General features: G+C 42.6%; 1 protein-coding gene across 1 annotated transcript in view; it reads right to left on the bottom strand.

Annotated features, from left to right (window-relative positions):
* The window catches only part of MAN2C1 (mannosidase alpha class 2C member 1), a 95,387-nt gene that overhangs the window by 11,323 nt on the left and 61,339 nt on the right, over positions 1–22,725 (bottom strand). The window contains exons 17-24 of the mRNA XM_082256823.1: positions 21,330–21,412; positions 19,661–19,755; positions 15,726–15,830; positions 15,487–15,643; positions 12,798–12,941; positions 9,586–9,695; positions 6,679–6,758; positions 777–922 (exon numbers count right to left, since the gene is read on the bottom strand). Coding sequence (XP_082112949.1) covers positions 777–922; positions 6,679–6,758; positions 9,586–9,695; positions 12,798–12,941; positions 15,487–15,643; positions 15,726–15,830; positions 19,661–19,755; positions 21,330–21,412 — 920 coding nt within the window. The remainder of the gene's footprint in view (positions 1–776; positions 923–6,678; positions 6,759–9,585; positions 9,696–12,797; positions 12,942–15,486; positions 15,644–15,725; positions 15,831–19,660; positions 19,756–21,329; positions 21,413–22,725) is intronic.

Below are 22,725 nucleotides of genomic sequence, written 5' to 3'. Positions count from 1 at the left end.
AGGTCCACCCCAAAATCCCTCCAGGGGGTGAGGGCGGGGGGGGGGGGGGGACAGCTACTCAGCATACCAGGAACCAGACGGGCACCGCTCCAGACAGAACCCCTCGCCATCTAAATCGGGTGGGGGCTGTCGAGCAGGAGGAACGCTGGGACTCGGATGGAGACCCGGTCGTATGCAACCTCTCGAGGCGTTTAACTCGCAGGCCAGCCCCTGTCCAGTGGGGCTATGTCGCGGCCGACCTAGTGCAGAGCTGAGGTCTGCGCGCGCTTGCTGGCCAGACTGGGGTGACCACTGGATCTAGATTATCTAGCCCGTCGCCCAGTCTGGCAGTTGATTGTAGATCTCACAGGTAATATTCCAGGAGAAAAAAAAAATCTATCTAAAATTTTTTGCCAGGACCACAGATCCCAGCAAGGAAATAGGCCCTTACTCCTGACTAGGCAGAAAAAAAAAACTGGGTGGCTATAGCAGAGAGAGGGAGTATACCCGCTGGGACTGCCCATGTGTGTAGCCAGAATTCTTTTCTGCCTAGTGTCCTACTTCTGTAGGGGCAGTATAACCCAATGGTTATGAATATCAGGAGCTGTGTCAGTCAATGAACGAAAGAAAAAAGGACATCGATTTTTTTTTAGTACAGTGTCGCATGACCGCGCAATAGTCAGTTAAAAGTAACGCAATGCTGTATTGCAAAAAAATGACCTGGTCATTAAGGGGATAAAACCTCCCGGTCCTTAAGTGGTTAACAATAGCTTGGTGTTAAAAAGTTGAAGACTTACCAGTTTGACTGTTTCTAGCACCACGCCTGGAGAAGAAATGTTGAAAGCACTCCAGGAGCTGGGCTGTGCAATTGGTGATGAGGTTGTCAGAAGAGGAATACAAAAGTTATATGCACTTTGGACAACTCCTGCTTCCTGAAATGATCCTAGTGGGTACAAAGTCATAAAATGGTAATTAACAGCCAGTTAACCCAAGGTGGATTAAAAAAAAAAAAAAAAAAAAAAAAACAAGCAAACAACATGACCCTTACTTTAAATTGTATGTACAACTAAAACTATGCATTTTTTTTTTTTTTTTTAGTTCTAGTGACCACCATACAAATCCGATTTTTATCACCTCCTGGCTTGGTGACAATGGTCACTGGGACAAACAGAAAGCAATACACCCAGTGCAATATGAATCATAGCGCATCATGAAAAAATGCACATCTATTGGCAATGACCAATTTAAAAATGTAAATGACAATACGATAGGAATGAATGATAATGGTGGTGATAGTAATAATAATAGTAGTAGTAAACTAGTAATAGATATAATTGTATGATAGTAATGTTGATATTAATGGTCACCAAAAAGGATTGAAAAAAGGAAGGGTGCTGGAGAAGCTTTTTTTTTTTACTATTGGGACTGAGAGACGGTTCATCTATTTAGTGGAGACAGCAATACAATCCTGACTTAGGTTTTAACCTTTTCTCACCCTATCCAAAACTACAAAAAATAGCTATAGATGCACTTTAACCACTTGCCGACCATAGGCCATCATAGGACATGCTCAGTTTACAGGAGTTATACCGGGATGATGCCTGCAGTTACAGGCATCACCCGGATATAAAATTTTGCAGCTAATGATTCCCTTTAAAGCAGAAGTTATTTGAGTGGTTGAACAACCACTTGATCACTTCTGCGGGCGGCGGAACCCCTCCCCCTCTGGGGCTCTGCCATCTGGCCACAGAGCCCAGGAACAATCCGACCGACAGCAGCGACTGCACAGCATAGAGGGAGGAACCGACATCCTTCCTCCCTCTCTGTGACCCTGGAATCCAGAAGCGACGAGAACTTCATCACTTCCTGTCCCACCTCCCTCTTTACCTGGCCGCTAGCGGCTAGGAGAGCAGCCAATCAGAACGATCGGCTGCATTGGAGGCTAGAGGAGGGATTTGAGGTTGTGACAGCAATAGAGTTCATACAAAAAACAAAACAAAAAAAAAATGTAAAGCGCACCCCCCCTATGCTTATGCACAATGTCTTCATTCAAATAAAAATCAGAGAACCTGAGGAAGGAACGACAGAAAGGGGCGAAAAACCACCTTATCACTGTTAACCACCAAGTAAGGTGAACACCAGGGTAATGACGCCAATTCCGACACCCTGCTCGAAGAGGTGAAAGCCCCCAAAAAGCCCACCTTCTGGGACAGCGTAAGAAGGGGGGAATCTCCCGAAGATTCTCAAAAGGAGGCTTTGGGAGCCCTGAGAGCACCAAATTGAGGTCCCAAGGCTGCAACAGACCCCCCCCCCCCCCCCCCCACTGAAGGAAGGTCAAGATCCGAACCGCTGAAAAAAAAAAAAAAAAGAGCGAGGATGAACCCCAATAGACTCACACCACGCCATGTACGTCTTCCACATACAATGGCAGATCTTCCTAGAGGTAGATTTCTTAGCTTTTAACAGCATTGGAATCACTGACTCAGACAAACCTCTCTCCATCAGCACCAGGCGTTCAGCAGATCCTCCCTGAGAGGAAGCTTCCAAGGAACGTCGGCAACCAGACACACCAGATCGGCGTACAAAGCCCGATGAGACCAGTCTGGGGCCACTAGGATGACCGGATTCCGCTCATTTCTTCTTCCTCAATCCTGCGTAAAAGTCTTGGCAGAAGCTTGAGAGGAGGTAAAGTGTAAATCAGATAAAACTGACCCCTCTGGCGTCCGCCAGAGGATCTTGTGACGAAGCCACAAACCTCTGCACCTTTCTGTTAAGGCCGGGGCGCCAACAGATCCCCCTCGGAGATGCCCCACCAGAGACACAACTGATGAAACCCCTCCGGATGAAGGGACCACTCCCCATGATCCAACACCTGCCGACTGAGGTAATTCGTCAGCCAGTTTTCCACCTGGGAATGTGTACAGCGGAGAGGGCTGGAACAAACTGTTCTGCCCACCTTAGAATTTCCAGCTACATCCAAAGCTTCTTGTGCCCCCCTGGTAATTGATATAAGCCACGGCCTTTGCATTGTCTGATTAAATGCGCACTGGACATCCCTGAAAATGATCCATGCAATGATACAGGCACAGTCTGAACACTCGGAGTACCAAGACATTGATAGGTAGTCTGGACTCTTCCAGTGTCCAAACCAACTAAGCAGAAATTTTGTTCGAAGACGCCTCACCAGCCGGACAGGCTGGCATCCGTGGTGACCACTGTCCAATACAAGGGGAGGAAGGATTTTCCCAGCCTAAGCGCGAAGCTACCAAATCAGGGACTCTTTCGCTCCCCAGCTTAGCCGGATCGTATGGTCCAGAGACTGCAGTAAGGCCCAGATAGCCCAGCTTTGTGGACAGAGCCAGAGCAGACTTCTGAAAATTCAGAATCCAGCCAATCACCCTCAAGCTCATATGGTGATCTCCAGGTTTTCCGCCAGAGCAGTAGGAGACTCATCAAGTAGCCCAGTACTGCGATCTCCCATTGGCATAACAATGCTAGCACCGGGGCTAACACTTTCATGAAGACACGAGGAGCAGAAGCAAGACCAAAGGGTAACACCACAAACTGATAATGCTCCTCTCCCACTGCAAAGCGGAGGAAGAGCTGAGACTGACACATTTTGGAATGTGAAGGTAAGCGTCCCTGATGTTGATAGAGGAAAGCAAAATCATCCTGATGCAAGGAAGCCATCACAGTGCGAACGGTATCCATTCTGAACTTCTGCACCCGCACAAAGCAGTTCAGTGCCTTGAGGTCCAGAATTGGAAGCACCTTGCCTTCCTTCCTGGGGACTGTAAACAGGTTTGAGTAAAAACCCCTAAAAACATTCTGAAGTCGGAACCAGGACCATCCCCCTCTAAAGTGAAAGGACTTGCACCGCCCCAAAAAGAGCCTGTAAGCGGACTAAGGACAGTCACATGTTGGAAGGAAGAACCTTACCGTAGGGTAAGAACAAAACTCAATCTTGTAGCTAGACCGAATGACCTCGTGGACCCACCTGACTTGTACCAGGGGAGTCCACGGGTCCGGAAACCAGCGAAGACATCCCCCCACCCCAGATACGGGTGAGGGCGCACTTTCATGCTGAAGGGGCCTTGTTTGCGGGTCTGAAGAAGCCCGCTCTTGACTTGCCAGGCCAAGTTCACTTGGATCATCCAGAGGAGGCCCCGAAGGGCTGTGATCCCTTGTCAATCGACCCTGAGGGACGAATAAAACTAATGGGCCTGTGGAAGAAAGGTACTCTTCCCCCCTGTGAGACCTTTAATGATGTCATCCAAGGTAGCACCAAACAGGCGATCTCTTTGAAAAGGGAAGATCAGTCAAGGACTTTTTGGAAGTCTGGTCCGCAGACCAGCATTTGAGCCAAAAGACACGCTGAAGGACCACTGCTGAAACAGATAGCAGAGCCACTAGGGGAGCCATATCCAAAGAGACATCACAGATAAACTGCAGCCCCTGGACCAGCTGGTCACGACGCAAAAGCCTAGGCCATTCAGTCAGAGTCTGCGACACCAGGGCAATGGTGAATATCGGCCTCAGGGCCGAACCAGCCAGGGTGTACATATTGCGGGCCACGGCCTCTGCCTTTCTGTTCACCGTGTCCTTTAAGGCCAGGGACTCTTCAACCGGAATCATGGTTGCCTTGGAAAGGGAACATCTTTTCCACTCTGGATGGCTTGTGAATGCCAAAGGGAACCTGCGCCTCCGCCGCAGCTTCAGCTGCATCCTCCATCTTTAAGGTCTCACACACAGCTACAATCAGTGCGTCCACCAGTGACTTTTCATACGCGGTTGCAGAAGTGGAGGAATCCTCATTATCTGAGGATTCAGGGTGCGTGGTCGCAGACCCAGCAGGGTTACCCACACTTTCAGCAGCCGAATCCGATTCAGGATCTGATAAGACCGATACGGCAGGGGAAGGCGGGGGGCACTTTATGCAAGCCAGTCGCCCAAAAGCCACCTCCACCTGGGACACCAAGGACTCCAGGACCGCTGTCAGTGCATCCATGGATGGATGGGACCCGGAGGGCCTCGCAGCCTCAGAGAGGGGATCAGGTGGGGAGATGTGCTCCAAAGACTCCATGAGTCACCAGGGGGACCCCACAAAAAAGTGTAAACACTGCTAAGGGACAACCCCCACCGCTCTGGCAGTCCACCTGGTTGCCAACCACAGAGCACCAATTGAACATTAGTAGAGAAGGAGAGGACCCCACCAGAATCCCCACCTGCAGAAACCAGGCACTGCAGCTACCAGGAGAATCTGCATTGCACGAACGGCGATCAGGAAACAAAAAGACCCAGGAGTCAGCACCAGGGGATGAAGAGTGGCTCCCACTGCCGAAATCTCCACCCAGAGGACTCCACTGTCATGGCCGCCGCTATTTTCAATGGCAAACCACCAAAAAATGACCACCAGACTACACAAACATGGCTACCGTGCATTAAGCACACAGGCTACAAGAAAATGGTGGCCCCTTGAGGCTTCAAGGAACCCTAGAGAGATCCCTAGGCCTCAGAAAAACGACACAGGCAGGAAGGGGGGGGCCCTGATAGGAGCCCCCACCAGGTGGTACAGCCTCCCCCTACAGCCGATGGCCCGGTCGTGCAACCCCCCCATCGCCAGCGCAGCACCCTGCCCCCATCCTAGGCGGTGAACCAGGCCACCCAACAGCCCTAGCATCAGTGAAGGAGACTGATGGGGGTGCCTAAAGGGAAGGAAGGGTACTCAGGGGTCCCGACCGTCCCATGGAGGGGCCCACATCCACCCCAAAACCCTTCTGGGGGGGGGGGGGGGACAGTTATTTACCATACCAGGAACCAGACGAGCACCGCTCCAGACAGAACCTCCTCTCCATATGCGACATGTTTAACTCACAGGCCAGCCCCTGTCCGGTGGGGCTATGTCACAGCTGACCTAGCGCGGAGCTGAGGTCTGCGCGCACGCTGGCCAGACTGGGGTGACCACTAGATCTAAATTATCCAGCCCATCGCCCAGTCCAGCAGTTGATTGTAGATCGCACAGGAAAAAATCCAGGAGAAAAAATTCTAATTAAAAGAAAACATTGCCAGGACCAGAGATCACAGCAAGGAACTAGGTCTTTACTCCTGACTAGGCAGAAAAAAACTGAGCAGAGAGAGGGAGTATACCCCCTGGGACTGCCCATAGGCGTAGCCAGACTTTTTTTCTGCCTAGTGTCTTACTCCTGTAGGGGGCAGTATAACCCAATGGTAAAGAAGATAAGGAGCCGTGTCAGTCAATGAAAGAAAGAGAAATGTAGATTTTTTACATGTAGGAGAGAAGTGTCAGAACTGGCATGGATGGGAAGTGGTTAAGGTTGCTTCCATGGTGGTACACAGGGAGGAAGAGCAAGGAGCACCAGCGGTGGACCCCAGAAGAGGAGAATCAGGGCTGCTCTAAGCAATTTGTTTGCACAGAGCAGGTAAGTATAACATGCTTGTAAAAAAAAATAAAAAAAAATATCTATATCTATATTAACCTATTCTGAAATAAGCCCACTGTTCTCACAGCAGCGACCTCTTTTTAGGCATTTCTCTTTAAGAAATGTTAAATTGTTCTCCTAGTTTCGGAAAATGAGATCATGTAGTTATTAGGTTATCTAAGAAGCTCTGTTGAAGGAAAATCGTTTTTGCTTAGATGGAGTTTTTAAATCAATGGTATGCATCAAAAAAGATACCTACTCTCATGAGGCATTATTGCATAGGAAAACTCATGAAGTCCAATATCAGCAGTGGCATCTGGAGATTTTGGGGCTCTTAGTCTAGTTACAAAAAATAAAACAGGCATATTACATATAATTTTTAATATGTTAAATCATATTGTAAAGTGATTTTAAAGTCAACTAACATCCTAAGGGCTAGTTCACACCACAAAAACGTCCTCCAGATCCGTTCCGGATGCATTTCTGCATTCGCTTTTTGATGCGTTTTTAAAGGCATTTCTGGATGCTTTTTCCTTTTTTTCTTTTTAACTGTACAAGGGTCCGGTGTTACTAAACCCACAGCAGTAAAATCAGTCTGTATATGCAGTAAAGCATGCTGGCAGGTGGAACCTAAGGGGTTAATCTTAGGCTGGCCATACATGTACAATTTTCCTTTAGATTTACCTCAACCGCTTCAATACAGGGCACTTTTACCCCCTTCCTGCCCAGGCCAATTTTCAGCTTTCAGCACTGTCACACTTTGAATGACCATTGTGTTATCATGCAACACTGTACCCAAACTAAATTGTAGGGATGCCCTGAAATGAAAATTCTGGGCCGAAACAGAAATAGAAAATTCAGGATGCCCTTGGCCGAAAACGAAAATGACTTTTTTCCCCCCAAAGGATTCTAAAATAGTTTTTTCAAGTACATCGGGGAACAAATGAGAGATATTGGAGAAAAGAAGGGGATGCTAGAGAGGGACTAGTCTCAGCAGTGCCATAAAATAAAAATTCTGTCTGGAAGAGAAAGATCAGGAACAGGGAGAGAACACAGAGAGACACGCTCCCCCACTGGCTGGGACAAGTCCTGGCAAATTTAGCCGAGACAAGGTCCTATTTGCTGGACTATCCTGTCAAAAACGGGACAGTTGGCAGCTATGATTTTCAGCATATATGACCCATTTTTCGGCCGGAAAAAATTAATAAATAAATAAAATCGCTGCCCTGTGGGCGCAAAAGAGCGTTGACACTTGGGTGACATCATAGGACGTCGCCCCAGAATGGGAGGGGATCCCATCCACTGTCATCTTACTTTACTTTACATCAGACGGGAGATAGTTAAACTATGTAGTGCAGAGGTCTGCCTAATGGTATCAGGACAATATCCCCCGGACAATACCCCCCCCCCTCAAACAATATCCTCCCCGGACAATATCCCCCCTCTAACCCTATGTCCAGGGGGATGTTTTCCGGGGGGATATTGCCCGGGGGGGGGGGGGGATATTGCCCGGGGGGGATGTTGTCCCGGGGGGATATTGTCCTGATACCGGGGGGGGGGGGGGGGGAGATTGTCCTAGAATCCTGCCTGATTGGATACAATTGAAAGTTGTTTAATCTTGAACACATATTAAATGGTTTTTGGTAAATCCAAAGGAAAATTGAACCTAAGAGATAATCCTCCATATTGTTTAAAAAAGGCTGCTTGATCCTCTCTTCGCTGATCCTCCCTATCTTTTACTGTCCCCAATCCATCTGCTGATAGCACTGAGCCCTAGGAGGCATTCTGCACATGCTCAGTTTGGTGTGTATTGCTAGAGAGTTGTTTTTTTTGAGGTGGGGGGGTGCATGTGATCAGCATAGGGCCAATCAGCACTGTCCAGACAAAGGGTCAGGGGTCATGCAGCCTCATAGGACAGTCAAAGGACAATGAAAACTGCTCCTAAAAGCTTTAACCGGTGCTCGACACTAATAGAAATCACAAGACTGCTATATATTGCTGATGAGAAAAGGAATATTGCAGTTTATATTTACAAAAATAATTGCATTTCCATGTTCTGTGCACTGTGGGAGACCAGATATAGTGCATGCAGGGTCCTGGGTTTAGTAACACTTTAGGGAGGTATGTGTATGTCAGAAAAAAATACTAACATAGTTATAATTAGCTTACAGATAGACATCTAAACCTCCATGATTTGCTTTAGGTTATTACTACAAGCTCACATGGTTGGAGTAGGGGGGAGAAATCACCACTTGGTATCCCTACAGAATGACACCCACTTTTTGTTTGAAATAGAAAACCCAATTAAAATATAATCAATTTTCGGAGTGTCCGAGCCTTTATCTGGAGTTGGAGTATTTCTTTTCATTTTGGCAAGGTCTCGGTTTCACACGTTATATTTTATTTAGTGTTTGTGGTGAACTTTAACGTATTATACATTGTTTTGTTTTTTTCAGAACAGATAGAGCTTTAACTTGATAGCAAATCTGAATACATATATTTTTTTTTATTTCCTTGGTTTTTAATTGTTAATAAATACATTTCCTGTAATGTTTCTCAACGCAATATTTACATAATTTTTGCACTCCTATATATTTACAGCAAAATATAATCAACAAGTCATCTGATTAAAAATGTATCACATTGGTGCGACTTTTTTGTAACAAAGCAGAACGATAAAGCTCAAAGCGAATGTATGGTTTTACTTTAGAAACATTGTATTTGCTTTTTGACACTACATGGTTTCTGTAAAATGTTAGCATAACACTAAGACAGGCTGATGAGGGCACAAATGATAAAGATGACAACTTTTTTATAGGTTTCCTCTTAAGATTTGAATGCTATTGCGTTTACTTACATCTTCCAGATCATCCAGGGTTATTGTTGCAAGGATATATATGATTATTTCAGCTCTTGGGCTTACTGCTGCACCCTGGCTGTCATTGGCAGCTGACAATTCAAGTGTCAGTGCCACATGGGATGGCTCAGAGAAATTGGCAAGTCTGGGCACTGGAATAAAATAATTCTGGGACAAATAGCTGCTGTCCTTGTGCCGTTTTAAAATAGTGCTTAGAACTTAGATGGTTAAACAGGTTTCTATTACATTGCTTTGTGATTCTTAATAATAAATTAGGATAAGAAATCTTATTGAAACATTTAAACTTACAAAGAGAGACTGAGAACATTGCCTAGTACAGAGCAACCGTATTTGCAGTCATTTAGCACAGCAACTCCAAAACCGTACTCAGACAGGTCCATCCAGCGGTGAGCCCAAACCTGCAGGAGAAAACATGGCTGAGATGCTTTGAAAGATCAAAACATTAAGCTGAAATTGGTATACGAGGGGGTAGAAATGTGTCTTAAAATGTATTTCCACGTTTCCAGCCAAATTTGTATCACACCCACTTTGTATTTATTACATGTTCCTATTCACATAGTATAACTTTAAAAAAAAAAAAAAAAAAATCGATTTAAGAAATTGCTGCTTACCTTTGTAACATGCTTTAAAATCCTAGAAAATCCTAGCTGGTTTTCCTCTTCTATGTAATGGTTAAGAAGAACTCCAGCTTTCCTCCCCAAAACAGATGCAATATGCATATAAATGAATCACAACCTCACTGTCCGTTTAGGTTTAATGCGGTATCAGGACAATATCCCCCCCCCCGGACATTATCCCCCGGGACAACATCCCCCTGGACATAATCCCCCCGGAAAACATCCCCCTGGACATAGGGTTAGGGTTAGAGGGGGGATATTGTCTAGGGAGGATATTGTCCTAGAATCGTTTAATGCACCTCCTTTAGCTGGATCCAGCAGGTTTCTGTGTCGGTGATGTCAGTCCCCCTGGCTGAATTTCAAAGTTCTCCAACTTCCTGTTTCCTTCCGTTTCCAATCCTGATACTACATGTCCCATGATCTTTTAAGCCTCTGTAGCTTCAGGGCGAACTATGGGAGTCACTTGTACCAGTTCTGGGAGTTGATGTGGGTGGGTCATGGCAGTTTCTGGGCCTTCCTGTGGGTGGTGAAAGGTATTCATACCACCTCCTGTGTCATTCCTGTTTTGCAGCATGCCAAAGAATAATTGCTTGCTGCAAGACTACAGAGGAAAAGCTATAGGGGGTTATAATAAAGGGGTTTCCTTCATATGTAAATTAATTGCTTCACCGAGAGCAGGGCTTTAGGAGGGTGGGACTTTTTCCTATTCACACTGGTTGGCATATTTAACTGAGCAGGATTGAATTTTAATTCAAATACATTCAATCCTGTCCAGCAGCGGCACAGCAGGCTGTGTATTTGTGTATATGAAGGGGTTTCATTCTTGAATAATGCTGTGATCCGTGAAGTGGGACTTGGGAGGTTTGGACTCTTCCTGTAGGTGTGACTGGGCGGGATTGAATGCTAATTAGGATATATTCCATTCCAACCACCATCAGAGCTGTGAAGGAAGTTACATCCTTTGCAGAGTCTGAAAGACTAAAGAGGGGACTATTACAAACACTAGGTGCTTCAGGAAGTGACTGTGGAAGGGACAGAGTCTATCAGCTGGATATACAGAGTGTCACATGATACAAAGTCACAACTAAACCCTGATACCAGGGGATCTACAGACAACAGGGCAACATGGTACAGAGGTATAATCTATGCTGGGATTGACCATTCCACTCAGTTATAAGTTGGAGTGCAGCTTTAAGGAGTAATGTTTAGCATAATTAACCCTATCTGTACTGTGCTAGCAGATCTCCTTTATCAGTTGCAAAGTAGATTTGTACAAACACAGGGTAACTATCTCAAGGCTTCAGTAACGAAAGTGTCTGTCTACACTTTGAAAATGTTCAGAATAGCTTGCGCTCCTGTATATACCCGTGTCAAAAAAAAATAGATAAAGTAAGAATCGTTTATTTTGCTTTTTTTTATATTTATTTTAGGTATGCTGTGTGAATAGGAACACATAATAAACAAATGGGGAGAGTTTCTTAACTTTGACAGCAAAAGTGAAAAATAAGGATCTTGTCATAAGAAATAACAAGACCTGCCATTATAAGCAACAGTTGCTATAGGATATTCTGTGACTGCCAAAATAGTGGTCAAATATCAGATCAGGTTATACATGCTTATCTTATTCATATATGAAAGATTAGTGAATGTTTGCCTTATTAATTTATTACTAGGAAACTTGATTTCCTGCAACTAAAATGATCTACTACAGGTATTTTAAAAATAAAGTGAAAGAACACACCACAAAGGCAGTCACACCTCGATCTATGGGGGTCACACATTGACAGATATTCCTTTTTTTGTAGCTAAGCAGTTATTGCATATTAAACAATGGATTTTGTCAGATACTAGTGAGTAAAAATCCTGCAGCTCCCATTTATTATGGAACGCTTTATGCTCCTCTAATCACTTCAACAGAATTAATGAAAACGAACACTACTAATGGTAATCTAAGAGACAGGCTTAGGGAGCTCCAAGGCAGCGTAATGCTGCTTTTTGTGTCCTTCATTTGCCCCCCACCTTGAGATAGCCTTGCAGCCACCCCATGCCCATTCAATCAAGCTCTCTTTATATCTGTGTATGCCACTCTACTTTCTCTCTACATTGAAAGTTTCGCACGTCCTCTATGCTTTGCAGGGCTAAGGACTGCTCTAGCGCCATCTACAGCTGCAACCGCGCTGTCATGCTGTTAACTGATCCCACCCACCCCCTGGGAGAATGCGCTTTGCCTGACGTTTTTCTTGCCTGGAGCCACAGCCAATCTCTATCTCCTCTGCCAGCTCACCACCTCCTCCTTTCTTCCAGCCCGCCCACCTACCTCACAGACCACATGCGACCTGAGGGCCACACATTTAATAGAACTGATCTATAAGAAAGCTAAAGGTTAAGAGATTTTTCGCTGACTTTAGATTCTGGCAAGGACACCCCATTAATAATTTTGTTGTACTAGTTAAAGAGGAAGTATACGCCAAGGCATAGTTTGTACCTATAGGTAAGCCTACAATAAGGCTTACCTATAGGTACTGTAAATATCTACTAAACATGCACCGTTTAGGAGATATTTACATTACATGCAGCCGATGACATCATTGACGTATGCGCTCTGAAGGAATGGCCACCCGTGCCATTCCTTCAGATACTTGTGCGGTGAATGAAGGCTCCCTCATGCATGCATGGGAGTGATGTCATCGCTGCTCTGGTCTGTCACACAGACGGAAGACTAGGAGAAGATGGACGCTGCCTCCAGCGATTACATCCAATCGCTGGAGGGCTTCGTTTTCAGGCAAGTATACATTGTATACTAGCACATTATGCCTTTACCTTGCAGGTAAAAAAAAAAAACAACCAGCGGTTTACAACCGCTTTAAGAGAGAAGAGTCATACCTCATATCTGGCCCAGTCCCAAGAAGTATTTCGATGAGTGGGTCTCTGCAAGTGTCCAAACTGGATCTCGTAAGTAGCATTTGCATTGTGAACAGTTGTTGGGAATTCAACTTTTAAGAACTTATGAGCCTCGTTCCATGCCACCTATTGGAAAACATGAAGCAAATATTCCTAATAAGCAGAAGAACTAATCACACACTACTGGAAAATATGATAACTTTGTAAACATTTCATGTTATAGAGCATTGTTTCCTAATAACTTGATATTTAGAACCCCTTTCTCACAGCAAGTACCCCTGAGGCAAATAAAAAAAAAAAGACTTTATAATCACATTAAAAGGATATGTTTATCTTTTGGAACAATGTTGTTACACATGTTCCAACTGTATTTAGGGTGGAACATGTAACTAGCCTCCCCTCCCTGTGACAGTGAGCGGGGGACCTTCTCCCTGCGGCCACTGTCACCATTTGAAAATAAGGCGGCCATGTTAGGCTCCATCCACACAGCCACATTATTCATTCACGGCTTCCTGTGAATGCGTGAACTACAACTACCTTCATCAATTGTGGCTGATGGCTTGTAGTTCTGAATAGACTGCGAGGTTGCTGATGAGCGGCCTCGGAATTCATCCACAAGCCTTGTAGGTTGTAAAAAGTCACTCCATTTGGAGTTACGGGCACAAAGCTGCAGGGCTTGCCTGCAGGAGTCTGGCAGTGCACCCCTGATCCACTGATCACGGGGGCAATGCTTTCCAGGCTCCTTAGGGAAAAATAATAAAAAACACATTTTTTGCAGCAAAAATATGTGCTTTATTATTTTTTTTCCCCAAAAGGTGACCTCACCCTTTAAAGTGGTCCAACCATCCCAAAAATAATTTAAGCCTTCCTAATTACATCTATTATCTATCTGTGCCCTTAGTTTTCCACATATGCTTTCTCTTCTAAGAAATGACCGTTAAGCCTTAAGTTCTTTTTGCATTCTTCCTTCTTGGTGGCAACGATCTGCAGACCTAAAGAGCCTCTGCTGTGTTGCCCTTGCAGTGGACATGCTCCTCTTTAGGTGGGTAAATCGTGTATTACTATACTTTTCCTAGGTCATGCACTTGCTGTTCATAATTTCGTTGCAGCAAAGCCTAGTTTGGAGCTAAGCCAAAATGTGTCACATGTCCTGGGATGTCACTTGAGCCAATTCACAACCTCTCTTCCAGGCCATTTAGAGCAGTGTCTCCTGTCAGTTAACAATATGCTTCACCCCAATGGTACAATAGGTACAAACAATATCATTTTGAAGTGCTTTTGTATATCTCTTTGGCTGGTGGGGTATCCCATCTATACAATGAAAGGGTTGAGGTTGAAGATATCTTCAAGTACGGGTGGGTTTAAAACCACTTTAGTTTTTTAAACAGTTTAATTTATCTGAAGAAGCACTGAACTTGCTTGGGGTACAGGTTACTGATTGATATTTGCTTTTACAGAATAAATAGAACTTCACTTCAAGGGAGGACAACCCATAGGCACTCAGCCCCCTGAATAGTAAAAAAAAAAGAAAAAGCCTTTTAAATATGAACTAAAGCCATGGGCAAAACATCTATTGATCCGGTTAAAAACTATAAAATATTTTTAAACACGTTTTAAAAGACATCTGTACAGAATTTCTACACCTATACCTGGTTGGATCACATCACTGCAGTTATGATTTCATGTAAGAGCATATCCATGCAGCTAAACTGGAACTCATGTAATAAAAATGATATTAAACTGCATGCTTGCAGATAACCAGTTTATATTACTATATTTGGGCTCCTCTTTTTTTGTTGTTTTTAAATAGAGTTTACAACACACATTAAAAAGGCTAAATTCTACTTAAACAATATCCTATAAAATGAAACCTCAATCAGAATGAATTGGTTATTCTGAACATAACATATTGTAATGGTCAGAATGCTAGTCCAATTCTTTAACCAACATGATTGTGATTAAAGATATAAAAAGTACAAAGTGTAATGATAAAATGTTTAACTTTCATAGCGCGATTCAATTGCTTCAATGCAAGATGTATTACTTGTATTGTATGTTATTTGTGTTACCAATGTAATACTCTGACCATTATTTGCATCACAAAGATTAAAAATTACCTTTGGAATGTTTTAGAACACACATATTCTGATTTATAGCTATCTGCCCTGGTTGTTGTATACCCTTTATTTATTTTTTTAATAACAATTTATTGAAAAAAATTACAAGCATACAGAATAGTACACAACAATTGCATGAATGGAAAAAAAAAAAAAAAAAAAAAAAACAGTTACAGGAATAGTAACAGACTCACGCCTAAGGTCTGGAAAATAAAGGCACCTAGTGTGAGTTGAACATAACATAGGCCATTTAGATGTACTATAATCATACACGACCTGAAAAATAGGTATGCCCACGGGGGGATCGGGGTAGACCCACCCAAACTATCACAAACAGAGCTAGAAATTGGAAAGGTAAGGCAAATGTAACGGGGGATGAGTACCTTGGGGAGCGGACACCCCCAATGGGGATCACGCTGTCCCTTTTATTTTGATTATGGAGGGAGGACCAAGATTGGTTACCGACAGTAACAATGGTTCACTGGGATATTCCACATGAAAGTAAACATTATTATTACACAGTATTTAGGTGTCCATCTTGTTTTGTTGTATACCTTAGTGTTAAATCGAATATATGGGGTTGCAGCTTCCAGGATTATCTCTTGTACTATAGTGCTAGTCTCACTGATTTGCAGAGTGAATGTCACAACTCCTCTTAGTCCTCCACTGCTGCTGATCTGGAGTTTATTTAAGAGGTTCGATACTGGTTTCCTGCCATCAAAAAATGAGATGGAAAATAATAATGTAGAATTGATACTGAAGTCTGACACTGAAATACATTACTTCCATTTACCTGGTCTCCAGGTGATAGTCCATCACATCCCAAGCATCCCAGTACAGAGGAATGTCATCAAACATCACAAACTGATTCCCATAGGAGTTTGGTGGTATAGATTCTCTGAAACAATAAGCATTTAGTAGGTAAAGAATCATTAGTTGTGGGTAGATTATAAAACCTTGCTCACCGTATACATAATAAAACCTTCAGTTTATCTTTGCGCCCCTACTAAATAACCAAGTACCCCAAAACCCAAGGCATTCTTCTAATATAATTACTAGCTAGCTTCTTTTGTTTCTGCTCTGGCCCAAACGCAACCTGCATCATGAGCACTATTGGCAAGTAATGCCATTTTTATTATGATGTTTTCCAATATTTTTTATAAAAGTTTTTGTAAAGGATTTTTTTTTTTTAAATACCAAACATCTCTAATCGTACCTGCTTGGTGCAATGCGGGTCCCCTGTTGGTGTTCCTGGCTCCATCTTTGTCCAGTGCCCCCATGGGAAGCTGCTTGTTATGGGGGCACTTGTGCGTACTCGCTCCTGAGCCCCACTGCTGCATCCATTGACACAGACAGCAGGACTCTGCCCCCCCCCCCCCTCGTCATTGGCTTTAATTGACAGCAGCAGGACCCAATGGCTTCTTGCTGCCCCATCGAAGCCAGTGAGACACAGAAGTAAGGGGAGAGAAGAAGAGCTAGAGACGTGCACAGCACTGGATCGAATGAGGGCTGAGGTAAGTGAAAGAGAGCTGAGGAGCAAAAAACGATGCCTCAACATTTTTTTTTTTGTTCCAAACAACGATGCCTAAACATTTTTTACCTTAATGCAGGCAATGCATTAAGGTAAGAAATGTTTAGTCTCTAGAACCTTTTTTTGTGTACAATACAACTACAAACTTTTGCAGAGTAAAGTCAAGAACATATTTAAATCAACTTAAACGAGTAGGCTTGTGCAAAAAAAAAAAAAAAAAAAAAGAAGAAGGGGTACAGATCACATAGGCAGGTACCATAATGAACTGAGGAAGTCACTGTCCTGACCCCCCCCCCCCACCGCCACCACTGTGGTGCCTGGTAACATGAGGTTTGAGGACGGCAGCCTTCTCCCTTAGTACACAAGACTATGTAAAGATCAGTCAAATAGAACAATACAAAAAACATATAAAGAAAATGAATCCCATATGCACATTCGGTCCCTGACTTTGTGTGGCATCCCAATGCATTTAATTATTTTTATTTTACAGACATTTATATAGGGCTGACAATTTACGTATCACTTTACATATTGCACATACATAGCCCTTGGCCTCAAGGAGCTTACATTTAAGAGTCCTACCTCACATGCATACATGCAATACTAGGGTCAATTTAGACAGGACCCAATTACTCACCAGCAAGTCTTTGGAGTGTGGGAGGAAACCAGAGTACCTGGGAGGAAACCCACATAGGCACAGGGAGATACAAACTCCAGGCAGGTAGTACCGTGGTAGGGATTCAAACAGACAAACCTAGTGCTGCTAGGTTTAAGTGCTAACTACTTAGCAACTGTAGTCATGGCAATATGCTAAAGAAACACTTTCGGACTCCCCAAGCGTGCAAACTAAAAGACTGGTTTAATTAGGAAGGGGGGGGGGGATTGGGGCTTGAAATGAGACACCTGGTACATAAACGGACAGGCATCTTCATCCTTATATATAGAGTAAATGAGAGAAAGAGGTTGAGACTTTAAATGAGGTGATGGCTAGCAGCTGATGGAATGGTGTAATTTATTAATAATTGGATGAAAACAAGGATAATCATGACATCTTACAGACGAAAAAAATGTAAGTTGTTAACATGAGCCTATATAAAACAGACAACAATTAGATAGCAATACATAATTTCAAAGAATGGCACCATAGCATACATTGGATCAAGAATATAGTAGAGGTATGGCTGCATCAGTAAAAGCTTGACGCGTTTCGTGCACTAAACGCACTCTCTCAGCAGATGCAGGACATAGGTCCGCAAAAAAATGTGTGTATGAGTATCTAAGGAATCTCACAATTATCCCAAAAATAAGGGGAAAAAAAGGGATAATGTATGATGACTTACAGATCAGCTCAGAGTTTAAAATGGTATTGAAGATGGAAGGTAGCTGAAAAATATATATCCAACCTGGGAGCTGTGGAAGCATAACCAAACGGCGGTCCAGGGCACAACCCAAGTCCACTCAAAAAAAGGGAGGTCCCCAAAAGTAGTAGAAAAATATTCATACAGCAGCTACAAGCATTGTCTGTAAAGAAAGTAGAATAAACAATATATAAGAAGTATTGGAATATTGCTGCTTGCATGTTAATATAGAAAAACCTGGGAAAACTGATCCAACCACAGAAAAGGTAGAAACTTAGTAAGAAATAGAAATTTGGACATAGGTTCAGCAACCAAGAAGACGGAAAGTGGTGAGGTTAAAAAAAGAAAGACACCAACAATAGACAAAGCCAAAGAAGGCCCATCTAAACATGGAGTCTATTGCGACCAAAGTTAAAGAGCCATCAATAATTGTGTAAGTCTTCTCACATGTTAAGCCCCAACACTTATCACTTGTTGATGGTGTATTGTTGGTGTCGTTTTGGTGTCAACTTCTTTTGCTTTCCCAATCATTCTTTTCTTTTCACCTCACCACTTCCCATCTTCTTGGTTGCTGATCCTATGTTCCAATTTCTATTTCTTAAGAAGTTTCTACCTTTTCTGTGGTTGGATCAGGTTTCCCAGGTTTTTCTATATTAACATGCAATCAGCAATATTCCAATACTTCTTATATATTGTTTATTCTACTTTCTTTACAGACAATGCTTGTAGCTGCTGTATGAATATTTTTCTACTTCTTTTGTGGACCTCCCATTTTTGGAGTGGGCTTGGGCTGTGCCCTGGACCGCCGTTCGTTATGCTCCCACAGCTCCTGGGTTGGATATAGATTTTTCAGCTACCTTCCATCTTCAATACCATTTTAAACTCTGAACTGATCTGCAAGTCATCATACATTCTCCCTTTTTCCCTTATTTTTGGGATAATTGTGAGATTCCTTAGATACTCATACACACATTTTTTTGCAGACCTATGTCCTGCATCCACTCCTGAGGAAGTGCGTTTAGCGCACAAAACGCGTCAAGTTTTTACTGATGCAGCCATAACACTACTATATGCTTTACCTTGATCCAATGTATGCTATGGTGCCATTCTTTGGAATTATGTTTTGCCATCTACTTGTGGTCTGTGTTATATATATCTGCTCAGGTTAACAACTTACAGTTTTTCTCCAGTAAGATGTCATAATTATCCTTGTTTTCATCCAATAAATTGTCATTGTATTACACCATTCCATCAGCTGCTAGCCGTTGCCTAAAACTGGTTTAACTTACTTTTGGGTGCTATTACCAAAAAAGCAACCTCTTTACTATGCTTTACTGTATCAAAAGGACTACTATACCTTAAAGCAGAGATCCACCCAAAGTGCAACTTCCACTTTTATGTATCCTCCCCGACTCCTGTTTGTGCAGGAACCCGATTTTGACATGTACCTGCTCCCACTTCAGTTCCGGTCTTAGGTAATTGGAAGCGGAAGTTCTCCTTCCCAAAGTCTTCAAGGACACATGGCAGGTCCTAGAAGACTTTGGGACCAGTCAGAGTGAAGTGCAGCACCCTGCTCAAGCATGCGCAGTGGGCACCCGTCTGTGGGTGAGTGCACTGCTAGATCGTGGTCAAGCGAGTGACTGTTTATTAAAAGTCAGCAGCTACACTTTTTTGTAGCTGCTGACTTTTAATAAAAAAATGACTTGAACTCCGCTTTAACACTGTAGTCTTGTTCATAAATTGCAATTCTAAAATTGGGAAAACATGGTCGGACCATGTAGCTTGAGCCTCTATTTAAGTGGATATCATTTCAATGTGGTGCTTAGTTAGGTCTTATACCTGTTGCAGGATAACAGTCTCAGAGATGTCAGACGTCCCAAAGAGTCAAAGTTGGCAGCAAGTATTTCATTCTTCATGACTACCGAGCCATCATCCTAATAAAATAGCACACACATAAACATATGCTTACTCACAAAGTGAGCTTTATGTATAAAAAAAGCAGTTCTATTATTTCAAAACTGGATAATAAAAAATGACAGTTGTAAGATTGGTTTCTGTGAGCAAGAATATAACTTTCTTTGGAAAATTTTCATACAAGATGAAAGCAACCAATAGCCAAATAAATATAAGTGAACCTACAATACTTATGCGACACATTGATTTCTGTCTAAATATTTAACATTTCTTTATATGTACAGAAATATCAGGAGACAGAAGATGTTGTAGTGATTTGATATTCCCTGCTCATATTACTCACACATGAAGCAGAGGTTTAAAAGGTTAAAGCGGTATTAAACCCAAAAGCAAAAAAAATAATATCCTGCAGCTTATAAATTCTGGCTGCATTAGCTTTCTTTTTTACCTTTTTTTTTCCCCTGGTGATCCAGTCAGTAAATCAGTTATTTTTTAACCTCTTTAATAACTTAACAGACCACGCTGTTCAGCAAAAAATGCCAGTTAGATTTTTGAGACTAAAAATATAACACTGACAGGGGTGCTTACAATGGTCAGATATTTTCATGTATGTAAAGCCTTTATCCCAAGAAGAAAATAAAAAGAAAATTTCCTCTAACTGCCTAAAAAGTATTAACTGGAGTTTGAATTTAGTTTGATAGTCAAGTCCATCTTGCTAGTACATATAACGCTACCCTCTTCCAAAATTGACATTGCTGCTGTCCAAGGGTGTCCCACTGCTCCTCCATCCAGAGTGGAGACACCCAAAGACGGGAAGTGTATTACTGGCTGGATCACCAGGTGAAAATAAAGGAAAAAAAAAAAGCGAATGCAGCCACCACATTTAAGAAATACTAAACAGCAATATATTTAATTTTTGGTTTTGGGTTTACCACTTTAAAATTGAAGGCAAAAAATAAAAAGCACAAATTAGAGCAGATCCTCCATTTTTTTTTTTTAATACAATCAGTTTTAGTACCTAGATCTGACCTGGTTTTAGCCTCTTGCAGAATCTGTACAGCAAAGATAAGACTTGAAGGTGGGCAAGCAGCACAAGGAGCCAATCAGCTGTGCTGCATATTAGTCTGTTGCTCTTTCACAATTGCGTTAAATTTTAAAGCAGCCTAAAAGCGCATTAACAGGCATTCATATTGCATCCGGTAACACTTTTCAAATGCAGGGTGTTTTTAGTTTTTTTTTTTTACAAGGCTAAAATAGGAAATATTCACTTTTGACGCTTTGCAACTGTATGGTAAATGCCATAGGCGCATTTACAGTGTAGTTAAGGTGCGTTTCAATAGAAGTGAATGGAGGCAGTTGCAAAGCGTCAATGCCTGCCAAACTCTGCAGGCAGCATTATTTTTGTCTTGCCGCAACACTAAGCATCGCTAATACTGCAGTGTAAACACCTCCATCCACTCCCTGTAACAATTTTGAATGGCATTGATAGGCATTCGGGAAGTGTTAACGCGACCCAACTGCCTATTTTCAGCGCCAGTATGAAAGAGCCCTTACATACTTAATTTTGAATTATATATTCTTCATTTGTACATACCTGCATGACAACTGTCACTGGAGTACAAGAATTAATGATTTCAGGCATCACAACATAACCCATACTGGGCACCTTCACAAGACCTTGAGGAAAATAATCATCACATAAAATAATGGCAACAGTGTACAGATGTAACCATAAGTAAATGAGAAGTTTACAAGAAGATTTATGATATGGTAGTAAGGGACAGCTATTTGACCCCCTGATGGTTAAGCAGGCCATCATTTTGCAGATGTATTTTAGTTGGCTCCCTCCAATAGGTTCATTCATACAAGACTCTATATACGAAGCACTGTGCATCTATTACCTATCTCTTCTACAGTGCATACTGTAACTGCTAGATTATACCTGCATATATGTTAGTGGGTCACTTTCTTACATCGATATATTGCAATCTGATATGAACAGCCTCAATACTTTCATTCAAATGGTTTAATATGAACACTATTATTAGTAGTAATTCGAGAAATATATTCAGTGGCCAACTTCTACAAATATTAGCTGTCTATTTCCAACTTCAAGAGATCCCAGGTCAGACCCAGAACAAACATATAAACTCAGACAAAAATCAAAATTCTTTATCTCTTGTTCCAGGTAGGTGATTTCAGATACTGAAGCTGGGCGCCAAAGGATAAATATGGTACTTACAGGTATGTGTTGTCACTGGACCAATCAGTACTGTCACATGGAGAGTCCATACCCCTGCCCTGTGCAAGCTATGACTCTACGGATTCAAACCTTGCAAAAGACTTTCCTTTGTTCCTGGCAGCTGAATTGTAAACATGGGAGAGTGAAAGTACAGCAGGCCAATGATTATGCAATTTTCTTTCCTTCGACCACGGGTTAAAAGAAAGAAAATTGCTTGATTTCTCCATCAACAGTCAGGGTTGTGAATCTATCCCGCAGCATTACTGTGTTCTGGGAGCCTAGCCTGCTGGTAAATACAATGATCACGGCCACCAGTGGTCAAGTGAAAAAAGCCCGAAAGGCTGGTTATACTGAAGTAATTGGATGGATCTCCTGTAGTAGGTCTGCAGTCTGACCGTCTCCTGTAGTAGGTCTGCAGTCTCGGACCTATAGAAGCACTGTGTCAAACATTTTCCATTATTTCACAATGTGAGACACATACTTGACATTGCTAATGCATCATATAACAGATACAGTATCTCACATTTTTGCAAATATTTTATTAGATCTTTTCATGTGACAACACTAAAGAAATGACACTTTGCTACAATGTAAAGTAGTGAGTGTACAGCTTGTATAACAGTGTAAATTTTCTGTTCCCTCAAAATAACTCAACACACAGCCATTAATGTCTAAACCGCTGGCAACAAAAGTGAGTACACCCCTAAGTGAAATGTCCAAATTGAGCCCAAAGTGTCAATATTTTGTG

This window comes from Pelophylax lessonae, assembly GCF_965119305.1.
Source record: "Pelophylax lessonae genome assembly, chromosome: 4".
Lineage (NCBI taxonomy): Eukaryota > Metazoa > Chordata > Amphibia > Anura > Ranidae > Pelophylax > Pelophylax lessonae.
The sequence above is the reverse complement of the archived record's forward strand: the minus strand, read 5'-3'. Positions and strand labels throughout refer to the sequence as shown.